The 15,637-nt window shown below is 42.3% G+C and overlaps 1 protein-coding gene across 6 annotated transcripts in view; it reads left to right on the top strand.

Annotated features, from left to right (window-relative positions):
- The window catches only part of Skap1 (src family associated phosphoprotein 1), a 295,053-nt gene that overhangs the window by 12,051 nt on the left and 267,365 nt on the right, over positions 1–15,637 (top strand). For all 6 annotated transcript variants that reach the window (XM_006534508.3, XM_017314838.1, XM_017314839.1 and 3 more), the window contains exon 2: positions 13,203–13,308. In XM_006534508.3, the coding sequence (XP_006534571.1) occupies positions 13,203–13,308 (106 nt within the window). The remainder of the gene's footprint in view (positions 1–13,202; positions 13,309–15,637) is intronic.

Here is a 15,637-nt window from a genome sequence, read left to right on the forward strand (position 1 = left end):
ATCTTTGAGGTGCCACTTTAAAAATTCACTATTCTGTTCTTGTATGATTTAAGCATGTATGAGGAGGTAGGCTCTGCTAACCTTGCTATAGATAGATTTGTTTCATGTATGTATTTATATGTGTCTAAATATATTATTTTCTAATTAATTCTAAGTTTTAAAAAATGAAGTTATTTTTCCCTCTCTTGTTTGTTACATTTTTTTTAAAATGGTAGGAAAGATAGAGAGCTCAGAGACTACTACTACTACTACTACTACTTATTATTATTATTATTATTATTATTAAAGTTTTAATTACCAGGTTCTTATATGATGTTTAATACATTCTACATATTGGTTTAATTCATTTTCAGACCTCTACTGTTTAATTTCCATATGCTTTTATGAGACTGGCATTATTAATATCATCCCAAATGGATGAGGAAACGAAGCTCTAAAATCAAACAGGTAGTAAGAAAATGTCTGTCAAGACTGGATTGTGGACAAAATGGACACAGGGTACAGCACATTACACAGAAGACCCATGAGAAAATACTAAACGTAAGAAAGACTTACTCTGCAGCATTAGCCGGTGTGCCTCCTCCTGAACTGGCACAAAGGCTGAGAACTGTTCTCACTCAAAATGTCAAAGATATCCCCAAAGTTACGGACTGCATACATGAGGCAGAACGTTACAGATCAGGGAGTGATGGGGAATACAAGGAAATGGGACATAAAACCGTACTGAGCATATCGGAGGGCCAATACGTATCAGACATCCGCCCCAGCATGACACAATGAACCACGTAGAGCATGGTCGACCTCCCAGGGACCACTGTGGACTCCTGGAGAGAAAAAAACTCCCTTAGCAGCCCTCAACTACCAATAGCTCCTCAGCCAGGGGTCGAGCCCTGTGAGCACCGCCCTCATTGAGGGGGGGCGGGTTTGATTGGCTTGATCTTGTGCAGACAGCCATAGTAACTGTGAGTTTGTGGTGCATCTGCTGTGTCGTGTCCCAGAGACGCTGTTTCGTAGTACTTCTCCCCAACCTTGGGTTATTAAAATCTTTCTGCTAAACCTTATAATTTATCCTCCTGCTTCCATCTCCAGAGTGTTAGGATTACAGATGTGTGTCACCACACTCAATTTACAGTGCTGGGGACCAAACCCAGTGCTTCACCATGCTAGGCAAGCCCTCTACCAACCGAGCCACATCCCCAGTCTACAGAGATCTTAACTTTTATTTCTTTTGAATTAGAACCTCCAATAGACCAGTCTGGTCCCACTATATAGTTGAGGCTGGCCTTGGAGTCCTCATCATCCAGACTCTACTGTCCAAGTTCTATGTTTAAAGGAATGCACCACCACTGCCAGCATGTTTTATTTTATTTTAACTGATATCTGAATAGCTACATGTAGTTAGTGGCTACTGCATTAGACAGCGCAGTTTAAATGTCTGAGACAAAAATAAATAAAGCATTCAAGAAAGAAAATAAAACCATGATTCAAAAAGTAAAGAATTAGTAAGGGAGGCAAGGAATTATTATTATAGCTAGGATTTCGAAACTATATAAATGAACAGATGTCAAATTCTTGAAGTATAACATACATAATAAAACACTGATAATTCTCTTGGTCTGAAATCTTTACACTGACAGAAAGCGCCAGGAGATACCAACTCACCAGCATTGTTAACAGGAGGGGCAGGGCCTCCATTTATGTCATAACAGCGAAGCAGACTATGAATGAAGTGTGTGATTTCTAAGCCCCTTGAAGGCAGGCAGAACACCAGTTAATAATTGTCTGAGGCTGTCTGCTCTGCTCTAAGGAAATGCTACAAGCAGGGTAGTTTATAAACAGCAAAGGTTTGTTTTTCATAGTTTTACAGATGAGGAAGTTGAAGACCAAGACACCAGCAGATTTAATGTCTGGTGAGGGTCTACTTGGTGTTTTAAAGTAGACACTTTCTGTGTCCTTACAGGGTAGATCAGACAAGTCAGCACCCTGGGGCCTCTTTTCATAAAGACTCCATCAGGACAGTTGATCTCTGCCTAGAGGTCCCACCTTTTAATACTACCACAGTGGTGATTATGTTTCAGTGGCTGGATTTGGGAGAGACACAGCCATTCAGATTATAGTGGAGACCTAGGCAAATGTTCACAGCCAACAGCAAGTGAAAGCTGGAAGTAGAAATATGGTCCACAAACACTGTCCACACAGTGTGCCCTGACTAATAAAGTAGGCACAGGCAGTGAAGATGGAAAGACCTGGAGGTGTGGTGGTTAGGACGAGTCTGGGGGGTCGGGGTAGGGGCAGGGACAGAGGTAGGGATGTTGAACGATGACAGAAATCAGCTGAGGGTTGTTGAAGCAAAACAGAGATTAACTTAGTACAACCAGAGAAGTTGGGCATTTCTGTGGTCATTCCCAGCCAGGACAGCCATTTGTACTTAAATGGTATGTGCAGATACTCTGGGGATTTCTTAACACAAAAGAAGCCTGGACCCATGGAATTAGTTAGATTAATGAATTAAGATTAACATTTTAACCTATGCTAATATTTTCATTCACAGACCCAAACAAACAAACAACAAACAAACAAACAAATAAAAACCTCAAATATTTTTTTGGGTGTAAAGCCAGTTACAGGCAGACATTTATCCATTATTCTTCTCAGGAATGCAAGTTCTGCTTTAGTAGTTCAAATACTTTCCCACAATACCCCCTCCAGGAACACTTTTATTGGTATTTGGTTGGTGGAATTGTTTTCAACAGCGCTGGGTCATTCATCTTGCCTCCAAATAAAAGGTTGATGGAAGCAAACTTCTGAGTTTGAGAAACATACATCAACAGAAAACATTTGCAACTGTTAGCAGCTCTGACTCCCGGATTGTTCTCCCTCCAGTGTGTCGGGAGCATTATGGAGAAATCAGAAAGAAGCCGCATTTATCTTTCAGTCATTAGAAAAAAAATATGGGACCCTTAAGATGTCATTTTCCAAATAAACAAAATGGTAACCTTGTAAAGGGACAAGGTCGAAGAGTTTGAGAAACCATCAGAAGCTCTCACGGGCCATGAACCAGGAGGTCCTGGCCAGGCGGCCTTTCCGCTGTAGTGAGTATTTGCAGGATGCCATGACCCTATTGCACATCTATTGCTGTACATGCCTTCCTGTCCCTTAATCTTTTTTTTCCCTTTGCTCTGACTTCCTTGCACAGATGTCTGGAATCTAAGGGCATTTTTGTGTTCGGGCAGGTGTGAATTTTACTGAGAACACATGCCTTTGCCAAAACTGTGCTTACCTTTTAAAATACAAGATTTAAAGTTATCCTGTGTTACTTTTAGTATGAGATACTATGTGTCTACAAATATGCCTTCTAGATGAACATTGTTACCTCTCTTTTTCCTCCTGACCCTCTTTGGCTCTCCAAGTTTAAATCTTCTCATTCTCTGTAACTTTACCTGGGCTTGTGAGCTCCAAAGAGCTTTGTGGATGCTACTCGTACACCCAGCACGGACCTTATTGGCAGCGCGTATCATAATTCTAATTGTGTATCTGAGTATCTATCCTTTGCTAGCTCTGTCTTGCTCACTTGATACACGAGGAAGAGTAGCTCCATTTGGGCGTGGTGTTGTTTATGGCAGGCGACTGGCATCTTTTCCATGTGATGGACGATATGACCGTTACATGGTATTTATTGCTCACTCCCTGGCTGAGGGTAACTGTGCGCAGACACCCTCATCCTCCTTTTTGACACTGAATATTGCTATTACAGGAACCCAACAGAACATGATGTCTCTAAAGGAAGAGGATTTGCTTTTTTGAGTGCCGAGTATCAAACCCAGGACTGTTAAAAAATACTAATTATACAAATTCCATTTTGCCTCCTGTCCTCTTAGTTTGAAATAATAACAACTTGGAGACTACTTATTTATTATTAAACACATAGGCCATAAGCTTTGGCTCATTCTCTGACTAGCTCTTAACTTATTTAACCATTTAAACTATTATATGTCTATCACTTGGTTGGTTACCTCTCTGCTTTTTCCTCTGAGACTCCTCAGCATCTTCCTCAGGGTCTCCCTGAATTCATCTACTTGCTGGTTTTTGTCAGTCTCCCTCTGGCTTCTCTTCTAGGTCTGTCTCTTGTCTCAGCTCTCTCAGCTCTTGCCTCGTTTCTTTTTAAAAATCCCAATTTCCCAGAGTCCTCTCTCTTCCTGCCAGTGTCCCACCTCCTATTTCCTGCCTCAGCTCATTGGCCCCTAGCTTTTTTATTGACAGGAGATGTTTATAAGAGAGTCTCTCTATGCAGGATCTTACATACATGCCAAGCAAGCCTTCTGCCCCGAGTTACACTCCCCACAAAGAACTCTTGTTAGCAAATGACTTGTCTACTTAATGACGAAACCTACCAACAGGATGGTGGCCAGAGATAGGCAAGGCACTGCAGGGTGGCTTGGAATCTCTTTCCCAGCTGGTGTCTTGAAGAAGGCTTGCTCAGGCTCCTTTGGGTTCTCACCATAAGAAGTTCCACCTACTCAGCTGGAGTGAATGTAGCCCTCCTAATTTCTTTCCTCAATGTTTTCATCAAGTTTCGGTATTAGGATTTTGCAGGGCCTTTCACAATATCGAATTCACAAACCCGCATGTAGTCCTTCTGACTTCATGCTTTCTTGGCTATATATATATACTTCATCTGGAAAGCTCGTGAGTGTACCTGCAGAGCAGATTCTAAAGATCCAGTGATATGGGTGGAAGAGGTCATCTTTGTGTCTTTTTATTCCTCTGAGTAGATGCTGAGTGAAAGTAAATAAGTAAACATTTTACTCGTCAAGTATTGGGGGACAAGCCTTTCAAATAATTTATCTGAAGGAAAGCTACAACAGGACATGTCTTAAAAGAATCAACCCACCCACAGCGACCTCAGGAGGACATAATTATAACCAATTGGTATGGAGGATGCAGGTATTTTACTTACAAGAATTTAGTAAAGATATTTATTGATTATATCTTAATGAAACTGGGTTGGTGAACATTTTATTAGTGAGATTCAATAAGAGAGAGAGAGAGGGAGAGGGAGAGAGAGAGAGAGAGAGAGAGAGAGAGAGAGAGAGAGAGTGTGTATGTGACAGAAGAAAACTTGCGGGAGTCGATTCTCTCCTTCCACCATGAGGGACCTGGGAACTGAACTCAGGTCTTCAGACTTGGAAGTTAGTGTTTTTTAAACCTGTCTTGCTAGCACTGTTTTGTTTTGTTTGTTTGGTTTGGTTTAACCATTCAGACTTAAAACATTCAGGTTATATGGTTTACTGCTTTTATTAACTGAACTTTTATAGAAATGTTCGGTTTATAGAAGTACTGAGCAGATGCGCTCCCTAGCCCTTGTCTTTCCTCCAGGTCCCTTTAATTAGAACCTCTCACTCCAGTGCTGTACTGTGTTAGTTAGCATCCTCTGGAGGGGCAGAGCCAATAGAATGGATCTATTTCTATTAAAGGGGGACTTGTTAGGATGGTTTACTCCCTATGGTCCGCTTAGTCCAACCACAGACTTTGCCTACAGAAAGGCCGAGAATCCAGTTCATGAAGCTGGATAGCTCAGCTGGCCTTGCTGTATGTTGAAAGGCTGAGGAAGTAGGTTCTAATACCAGCAAGGGACTCCTTTAGCTGTCGGATCCAAGAGCTTACCAGTGGGAGTGAAGGCAAGAAGACAAAACCCAAAAGCTTCCTTCTTCCATGTCCTCTTATGTGGGTCTCCACAGAAGGTGTGACTCAGGTAGGGTGGGTCTTATAACCTCAAACGATCCTGATTTGGGGTGAGTCTGCCTACCTCAAATGATGAGACAAGACGATCCCTCCCAGGCCTGTCGAGCTGCTTGAGTTTTAGTTGGTTCCGGATGTAGTCAAGCTGATAATCAAGATTAGCCATCACAGGTACTTTTCTTAGGACAAATAAAGCCATCATTCAGCTAATAAGGCTCACTCAGCTTCTGGAGTTTTACCTAATGCCCCTTTCTGTCTCAGGATTCTATCCAGAATCCCGTCAGGTCTTCTGGGGCTCAGCTGTGGCCATCTCCCACACTCCCCTTGTTTTTTGATAAATGTATCCCTTTTGAGGAGAGCTAGTCAGGTAGACAGCAGAATGACCCTCTGTTAGAATGTGTCAAGATGAGTCTAGTGTTCCTCTCCTGATTAGACTGGGGTTATAGGTTTGAGGGAGGGCCGTCACAAAAAGTATCATTTTCACAACATGGCATCAAGAGTTCACGCTGTCAGTGTGATTTATGATGGTTGATGGTGAACCATGAACACCTGGCTGGTGTCAGGTTTCCCTCTCCGGACTCACTCTAGTTCTCTCTCCAAGCTGCAGCCATTGGAAGGAAGGAAGTGGCTGTGTGCAGCCCACACCTGAGGACCAGGAGGCATGGCTCCTTTAATTGGGGTAGAATATCCACACAAATTCTACACTAGAGATCTGCTGTCTCTTATCTCCCACTTGTTAACTTGTTTGATTACTTATGTTACTTATAGACTTAGGATATTTATAATTTGGTTTATAATTCAAGATTATTTTGTTGTTCAGAAAAAAAAAAAACTTTTTTTTTTTTTTGAGACAAGATCTTACCTTGTATCCCTGGCCAGCTTGAATTCTATTTCTATCATACATGTGACCATGCATGTATGTATGCAACAGACAGAGAGACAGAGACAGAGACAGAGAGAGAACCATATTAATGAAACCAAATGTTGGTAGTAAGCTGTGGATGATCATTATCTGACTCCTCATTTCAAAAGCTGCTTATGTCAGCACTTTTCCTTCCTTCCTCCCTCCCTCCCTTCCTCCCTCCCTTCCTTCCTTCCTTCCTTCCTTCCTTCCTTCCTTCCTTCCTTCCTTCCTTCCTTCTTTCTTTCCAGTGAGGTTACTCCATCCATCTGTAGAACAGTTGGTTCATGTTGCCAGCCTATATTTGAGATCTCCCAGCATAAGTGACGTTTGTAGAATATGTTTGCTAGAATCATCTGATAGGAGGGACCTCAATTGAGAAAATGCCTCCATAAGATTCGGCTGTAAGGCATTTTCTTACATAGCGCTTAATGGGGAAGAGCCTAGCCCAGTGTGGGTGGTGCCGTCCCTGGGCTGGTGGTCCTGGGTCCTATAAGAAAGCAGGCTGAGCAATCCACGAAGAGCAAGCCAGTAAGCAGCACTCCTCTGTGACCTCTGCATCAGCCCCTGCCTCCAGGTTCCTGCCCTGTTTGAATTCCTGTCCTGACTTCCTTCGATGATGAACAGAGATATGGAAGTGTAAGGCAAACAAACCCTTTCCTTCCGAGTTGCTTTTGGTCATGGTGTTTCATCACTGCAGTAGTAACCCTGACTAAGACATGGACATTAAGGATGAAGTCTCTGTGCTGTAGAGCCCTGTTGGATTTGACAGTTGTCCACGGCATGTACGCTGCTTTACAGGGTCAGGCACTATAGACAGCATCAATGCTTTACCTGTCCTTCCCACCCACTCCTGGGAACCTTTGCCAACCATGGATTTTTTTTTTTAATTTTATTTATTTCAGTGTGCACGTGTGTGTGTGTGCACATGTGTGTGTGTGTATTGGGAGTAGGGGAAGAAAAGTCATGCTTACCATATTTTTTTCTATTATTCCCCACCTTACTTTTTGAGGCAGGCTCTTTCACTGAACTTGGAGTTCATGAATTGGCTAGACCGGCTGACCAGCAGGTCCCCCAGGTTAACCTGTCTCTGCCCCTTACTCTGTGGGTTACCGGCTGCAGTGTTGTGCCCAGATTTTACTTGGGTGCTGGACACCAGGTCCTCATGTCTGAACAGTAAGCCCTTCACACACTGAGCCATCTCTCCAGCTTCTATTTTAAAAGTTTTTATCGGCTCTGTCTTCCTTACACTTTCTGTTTGCATCCTCTATTGTTCCTCCCATTCTTTTACAACCTTTCTGTGTTTTTATATTCACGGGTGTTAATCAAGTCTAGGGGTTTTAATGTACTCCATTTTTTTCATCCTCTGAGGAATCTCGTAACTCATGTGACATATTTTAATCAGATTCAGTCCCCGCTTCCAACCTCTCTCAGATCCCACGATATAATCTATTCAACTTCAGGACCTCTTAACGCACCACGTCCATTGTGCTAACTATATGCTTGCTCATGGGTGTGGGGCCATCCACTGGATCCTACCAGGAACCACACCCCTAAAGAAAATGGACTCTTCCCCCCTTTCCCCAGAAGCCATCAACTAGGGGTGGGTGTTGGTCTGCCCCTCCCCACCTAGGCTGGAATATTGTCTGGCTTGGTCTTGTGCAGCTGTTGTGAGCTCCTGTTGTGAGCTTCTGACATGGTCAGAAGACACTGTCTCACTCCATGGCTCTTGTGGTCTTTCTCTCCTCTTTTCCACAATGTTTCCTGAGCGTGGAGGAGAGGGTAGTGAGATACCAGTGTCCTTTTTACTTCTGAGCGCTCCAGAGACATCTGTTCTCTCCATGTTGCGAGTCTCTGCATTAACTGCTGTTGTCTGTATTTTTTAAATGCTTCTCTCATGAGGTCTGAGGGCTGCAGTCATCTATGAGTGTAGAGATACATTTACAAGGCATGTGTCTACTTGGTAAACTTATAGTAGATTCACTCTTAGGGCCTATGGTGCTCCTTAGCCATGGGTTTTTGGCTTGATTTTTATACCTAGGAGTTTCCTCCTTGGATGCAGGCCTTGCATCCTATTAAGAAGTGGTTGATATCCCTATAACATCCACTCTGAGGTTGCAGCCAGACATATCAGACTTGCCAGGCTGGCCCTCACTGTTGCTCCCAGGCTTCATGGCCAGTAAAACTGCAGGTTCTATGAAAACTAGGTAGCAAGGAGGAAGCTTCCAGGAGAATACCAGTTCAGCTTCTCCAAACCTGTGATCAAAGTGTGTGATGTCTTCAGCAGTAGGGTCTCACCATCAAGTTCCGGTGAGCAACCATGAACAATGGCAACGGGATGCATAGTTTTGAAAGTTTTGGGGACCTCCCCTGTCCCCCATCACCCAACTGCTCAATGGGAGATAATACACACCTGGCACTTTTTATCTGGCAACCCATGGCTTCTGGGAGGCGCATCATCTCCTCCATGTAGGATAACGCTATATTCCCTCTTCATCCCTTCCTCTCTTATCCCCACCCTGTGTGTGTGTGTGTGTGTGTGTGTGTGTGTGTGTGTGTGTGTGTGTGTATTTTAAAGGAAGCTTAAAAAATAGGTTTCCATAGGGCTTTCCCAAACATCCTGAATGTTAGTAATCTCTCTCTGCTTTTAAATTGGATTCGTTAGCTCATTTTCTCTATAACTATTGCTTCCAGTGGACTTAGCTTATTTTGTGATTTGTTTCCAGTTGCCATTTTTTTTTTGTTTGTTATGCTTGCCTGTAAAGTCTTTATCAGGTGCTTTTTAGCATTCATTTGACTTTCTTTTAAATGAATTTATTTTGAAAACTGGGACTCCTGATCTGGTTCCTGAAGGTAGCTCCAGTGAGCCTACTTTGTGGTGTAACAACATCACAATCCACTCAGAGTTAATATTGCTTAGCTAAGAGGGTTTCATTTACTGTTGCCCTTGGCCTCTGTGCTACTATGTTTTTGAGACACATTTTTGCTTGTACGTATGTAATAAACTGTGCCCTGCAAATGTTGTAACCTGTGCACGAAACTGCCCATTGTCTCTTGAGAAAATTAAGCATGAGAATGTTTCAGACAGACCCATATTTGAGCACCAGGGCACTCCTGGAGGGCTGTCTGTCTCTGGGGTCACACATCTTCAGCGAGGCACGCTTCCTTTAAGTGTTCTTTCATGCAGTTTCTCTGGCAGGACAATTTTAAATTTTCACTGATCTCACAATTGTCTTTATTCTGCCTTCATCTCTTGATGGCTGCTGTCACTGAATATAGAATTTGGAGTTGACCAGGCCTCCCCCCCCCCCCACTTCCTTTCAGGACTTTAAAGTGTCCAGTACCTTCTTGCCTCCATTCTTTCTGATGAAAATTCAAGTCTCATTCTTATCACTGTTCTACTGTATGTGATGGGTCATTTTCTCTGGCTGCTTTGGAAATTTTCTTTATCTTTGCTCTTCAGCAGTTTGGCTGTAATAGGCATGGATTTACTTCTCTTTGTACTGCCCCATTCTGAGGTTCGAACCCAGGGTCTTGGGTTTGCTAAACACACGTTCTTCCACCAAGCCATACACTTGGCCTGGGAATTTACTTTTTTTTTTTAACCAGCTGTTTCCTGGAAATTTTAAAATTTATTCACATGGCATTTTCTTTTACTTCCATGGTGCCCATTTTTTGAAAATAGCCTTTTAAAGCAGGTAAACACAAATGAAAAAAAAAATCAGAAGTACTGGACACCAACTTTACAAAGTATCTCACTATAGAGTTGGAGAGACAATTGAGTGTTTACGAACACATACTGCTCTTGCAAAGGACTGAGTTCTAGCAACTGTTCACTGAGTGGCTCACAGCCACCTGTGCCTCCAGCTCCAGGGAGATCCGGCCCCTCTGGCCTGCACAGGCACTGCACACATCTGCACTTGCGTACATGCATATGATTAAAAATAATTTTAAAATATTGTTTCTTATGTATAATTATTTTTCTTCCTGTGTAACAAGCTCTGGCTGTCCTGGACTCACTTTGTAGTCCAGTCTGACCTTGAACTCATGGAGATCTGCCTGCCTCTGCCATACCTGGCCAATGAAACTATTTTAAAGTATTTCTTTGTCTTTAAATTTTTTCCCTCCTCTCTCTCTCTGTAACAAGGTCCTTTACTGTCCTGGAGTTCACCAGTTAGGCTAGCCCAGCTGCTAGCAAGTCCCTGAGATCTTTTTGGTTTTACATTCCTAGCACTGGGCTGACAAGTACAGGCCATCATATTCAGCTTTTTTTTTTTTTTTTTACATTGGTTTTATAGATCAAACTCAGCTCTTTGTGCTTGTGTGACAAGCATTTTACTTACTGAAGCATCTCCCACTCCTTGCAGACATATCCTTTTTTTTTTTTTTCTAATGATCAAGATAATGCCTGCCTTTTTCCTTTCTTTAAAGAAAAGACTAATCTAGTTTATGTACATGAGTACACTGTAGCTGTCTTCAGACCCACCAGAAGAGGGCATCAGACCCCATTACAGATGGTTGTGAGCCACCATGTGGTTGCTGGGAATTGAACTCAGAACCTCTGGAAAAGCAGTCAGTGCTCTTAACTGCTGAGCCATCTCTCCAGCCCCGGCAAACTTATTCTTAAGAAATTATTTTAAATTATATTTTAAATAGAATTTTCTTTGCTTTTGAATTGTTCATTGCTGATCCAGTTGATGCTTGTGCTGTGGCTTAGGGATAGAATACTCTCTCAGCATGTGCAGGATTCCAGGTACAGGAAAACAGACTTCTGTGCCCAGAAATCAATGTCAAAATACAGTTGGTTCTTGGACACTGGCTTTATACCTTACAAACATGTTGGCTTTGTGTTGATGCTAATGGATTTTTTTTTTTTTTTTTGTGAACCTTAGAGTTCTCTGCGTATAAGACCACACCACATGTCAGTAGAGATAGTTTTATTTTATTCCTCCCAATCTGGATGTTTAAACTTTATTTTCTTGTCTAATTGCTCTGGCTAGTACCACTGAGGCAATCACTATCAGTGATGAGAGCCCCATTGTTGTGTGTGGTCCTTAGAGAGGGAAACATTCGGTCTTTCACAATTAAGCATGAGAGGGTTGCCTGTGGGATTTTAGAGAATAATTTTGTTTGTTGTGTTGGGTCCCAGACTTACTTAGGCTATGCTGATGAACTGCGCTTCCAGCCCCTTGTAGTTGGGTTTACATCGGAGCTGTTTCTCAGGCTGAGGAACTTTCATTCTTTTCCTAGTTATCTTGAGTGTTTTTATCACGAGGCACCGCTGGATTTTGTCAAATGCTTTTTCCATAGCTCTTGAGACGATGGTGTGTTTTTGCCTTTCTATTAACATGATGTATTGTATTAATGGTACGTCAATGCTACTGTTTGTTTGTTTGTTTTTTTTCCCTGTTAATTCAGCTTCCCGTTTTCATGTTCTTTGGCATTCAAAGCCCCCCCTGGAGGAACCCATTAGATGATGTCTATAGTAGACGTGATTCAGGGCTTAGATGCTGATTGTGATTCTTTATAAATATTTCAATCTCCTGGGCTTTGTATCTCATCTGAAGAAGTCCTGGTGATGGCTACCTAGCCCTGATTTGTTTACTCTTATTGAATAGTACGAGGGTAAAACAAGTGTTTGGATATACTGATATAGCTCAGCTGTGTCAGTACATCGCATTATTTTGGCGGTGCATGCGATGCAGTTTCATATTGTGAGTACGATTTTTTTTTTTGGAGGGGGAGACTGTTAACTGTATCATTTATATGCTTTTTAGGGACGATAAACATATTGTGAAGAATAAAGTATGCAGCCCATATTTCTGGCAATTGTAATTGCTATCAATGAATTTTTTTGTCTTCGAAAATTTGTGTACCTCCAAATTGCTTCCTTCACCATAACGAGATTTGTTCCAGAGTCTGTGTTTCCATCACGCTCTGGTTTTATAAAACACATTCACATTAATTGCAGTTTCTCCCTCTCCCAGGCATTTTTCTTCTCCACGAGGGCCCCCGTACTTGGCTGCCTTGCCATTCTCATTGCTGATGTGTCTGCTAATTAATGTCCCTCCCCCAAACGCCTGCCCCTTTTCCTTCGTGATTTTGCGGTTGGGCTCCATTTTTTATTCCAGCAGCAATTACCAGGACTTCTCTTCTACTCTTATTGGTCTGTGACCTTCTGTGACTTATTTATAACATTTACATGTTTGTGAAATTGACAATCTGTCCTATGCCCTCCGTGACCATCAAGAATGTAAGCATGGCTTTAAAAAAATGGTTTCGGAAACAGTTGTCTCTCGTGGATAACGTATGCACCAGCTTTCTAAAATTCACAGCAAGGCCTCGGATTGTTAGGACTTGTCATTTATAGAGACGCATAAAATCTTGGTTATTCTCTATTCTGGCGAGCTACACCTAATAGATGGTTATTAAGTATATGATTCTCTTAGTTCATTACTGTTCACTTGTTCAGCCACAGACATTTACCAGAGAAACAACATTCATTTCCTAATCTTTCAGATTTCCTTTCCTCCTCTGTTGATCACCTTTTCTTTTCCTTTAGATACCGAAGACTTCCTGGCAGAAGGCTTGCAGAATGAGAACCTCAGCCCTGGGGCACAGGATCAGAGAGCCCACATTCTTCGGGGTTTCCAGCAAATCAAATCCAGGTTTGTATCAGCCAGCTTCATTGTGCTTTTTTAGTTAAAAAAAAAATCTCCTTTACCAGAGTATACGTTCACAAGAGCAGTAAGAACCTGCCATGAGTTTTCATACTTGGCAGAAATTTATGGATTGATTTGGAGGTAGGTAAGGATACTGGGATGTACCGACATGAACACGTTTTAGTAATTATCTTAAAATAACCAGGCCAATATTGGTTTTGGATTTTAACCTTTATTGAACACGTTTGTGATTAACAGAGGCAGAACCATAATGGTGAAACTGAGGCATTTATGCTTGTTCAGGTAGCCCGTGGGGAGAAGGGACACTTTCATGGTGTTGGCGCTGACTTTGCTTTCATAGTCCCTTCTTCAATAGAAAAGTTAAAATCAGGCCTGGCTAGTCGACTCCTTGACAGTACCAGTATGTATTAGCCCCAGACTGGGTAGGAACATTGTGCTCAGTTTTTTTAAATAAGGAGCTTAGACCTCATTTGCACATTTTAGAATCTGAGCAGCTAATAGCTGCTGGGAACACACACTTCCTTAAGGGAAGAAGAAATCCACATTTCCTTTACAATCCATTTTCCACCTGACTGTTTATAAAGGTGGCAACTGAGTGGGAGTGTCTGGACACAATCGAGTGATCATCTGTCCTTTGCTTCCCCCGGTGGATGCTGTACTGATTCAGAAGGCTTGATCAAAGCCCTCTTAGAGAGCATCTCCAGGCTTAGGGCTGGATCTAATCTGCATAGACAATCGTTCTTAGCTTCTACTTCCAAAACTGGTAGAAACTTCTTAGACACGGTGAATTCTATCCTTTGGAAGGGCACAGCCAGAGCCTACTCCCTGTAGGAATGTGAGAGACCCTCACGAGGTGCCCTGCTGGATCTTAATCGACCTTTCCTGCTGGCTAATTAAACATCACTTTTGCTCAGCAACTGGGGACTGTGTAATTATCAGCCTGGGCTGCCCTGAATAATTGAAACAAGCAGAATGCTGAAGATGGGTTCTCTCTCTCTCTCTCTCTCTCTCTCTCTCTCTCTCTTTCTCGGGAATATCTAATTTTTGGTAGGCTGTGAAGTGTTGAAATCAAACTCTTGAATAGCACTACCCCATTAATAGATAAGTTTAGACTTAGTTATGCACCTGGAGGCTCAGCTAATGAATGATCCATAGATTTTTCTTTATTTTCACGAGTTAGCTTTTGTATTATCGTAAGGATCGTATAAAAGTGGAATTTTAAAATTCTATTACAGAGAAAGAGGGAAGCCCTGAATATAGTTGTTGTTGTAAAATATGTGATATGGGAAGCAAATACAATTTTGTTGGTCTGTATAGACAAATACACATATATTTTCATATTTATGTCACAGCATCACGAAAGATCTAAGTTCTAACATTAAGTGGGCAGATTACTTCCTTTTAAAAAAACATTTTCTGCATATGTGTATTTTGCCTGCATGTATGTTTGTATACCACATACTTGCCTGGTGCTTATAGCAGTCAGAAAAAGACATTGGGTCCCCTGGAACTGGAGTTATAGACAGACATGAGCTGTTATGTGAATGCTGGGAGCCAAACCAGGGTCTTCTGGAAGGAAGTGTAGAAGCCATCTCTCCTGGCCCCTCACAGATCTCCTCAATCTTCTTTTGAAACACATACACACACACACACACACACACACACACACACACGCATGCACACACACACACACACACACACACACACACGCATGCACACACACACACACACACACACACACACACACACACACACACACACACACACAGTCCCATTCTTCATGGAATAAACAAGGCTTCCAAAGAACATTTGTGTGGTTTGTGGGTTGGACATTTGAAAATAACCGATGGGCACTTTAGGGAGCATCACTGATGAGGGCTTTCTGTTCATCGATTTGTTGCTAGAAAGATGATGCTTTATTCGGGGTTTCATAATTATCCGATGGCTGAGGAAGTGAGGACCCGGAGGTTAGATACCACACAAGAAGATGGAGAAAGGAGGCTTTCTTCTAACCAGATCTGGGGGTCGCCTTCCACCCACCTCTTCAATCACAGTGTTGCTAACAGAATCCTTGTTTTCCCGAATCTTCCTCAGCCATGCCACCTCTATGGTTCCATTTGTGTCTGGCCAGTATTAGGCACCTCTATCTGTTGATACCAAGTGGTTTCAAGACACTGAAAATTTGCCAAAGTGGCAGCATTTACTCACGTGGCATGACCGTTGTATCTACCCCCCAAAAAAGCAATACGTGAAGAAAAATTCAAAAATCACCAAATCCGAGAGTGCGTTATACATGAGGAATTCTGGAGCAATG

Source organism: Mus musculus, chromosome 11 (assembly GCF_000001635.26).
Source record: "Mus musculus strain C57BL/6J chromosome 11, GRCm38.p6 C57BL/6J".
NCBI lineage: Eukaryota > Metazoa > Chordata > Mammalia > Rodentia > Muridae > Mus > Mus musculus.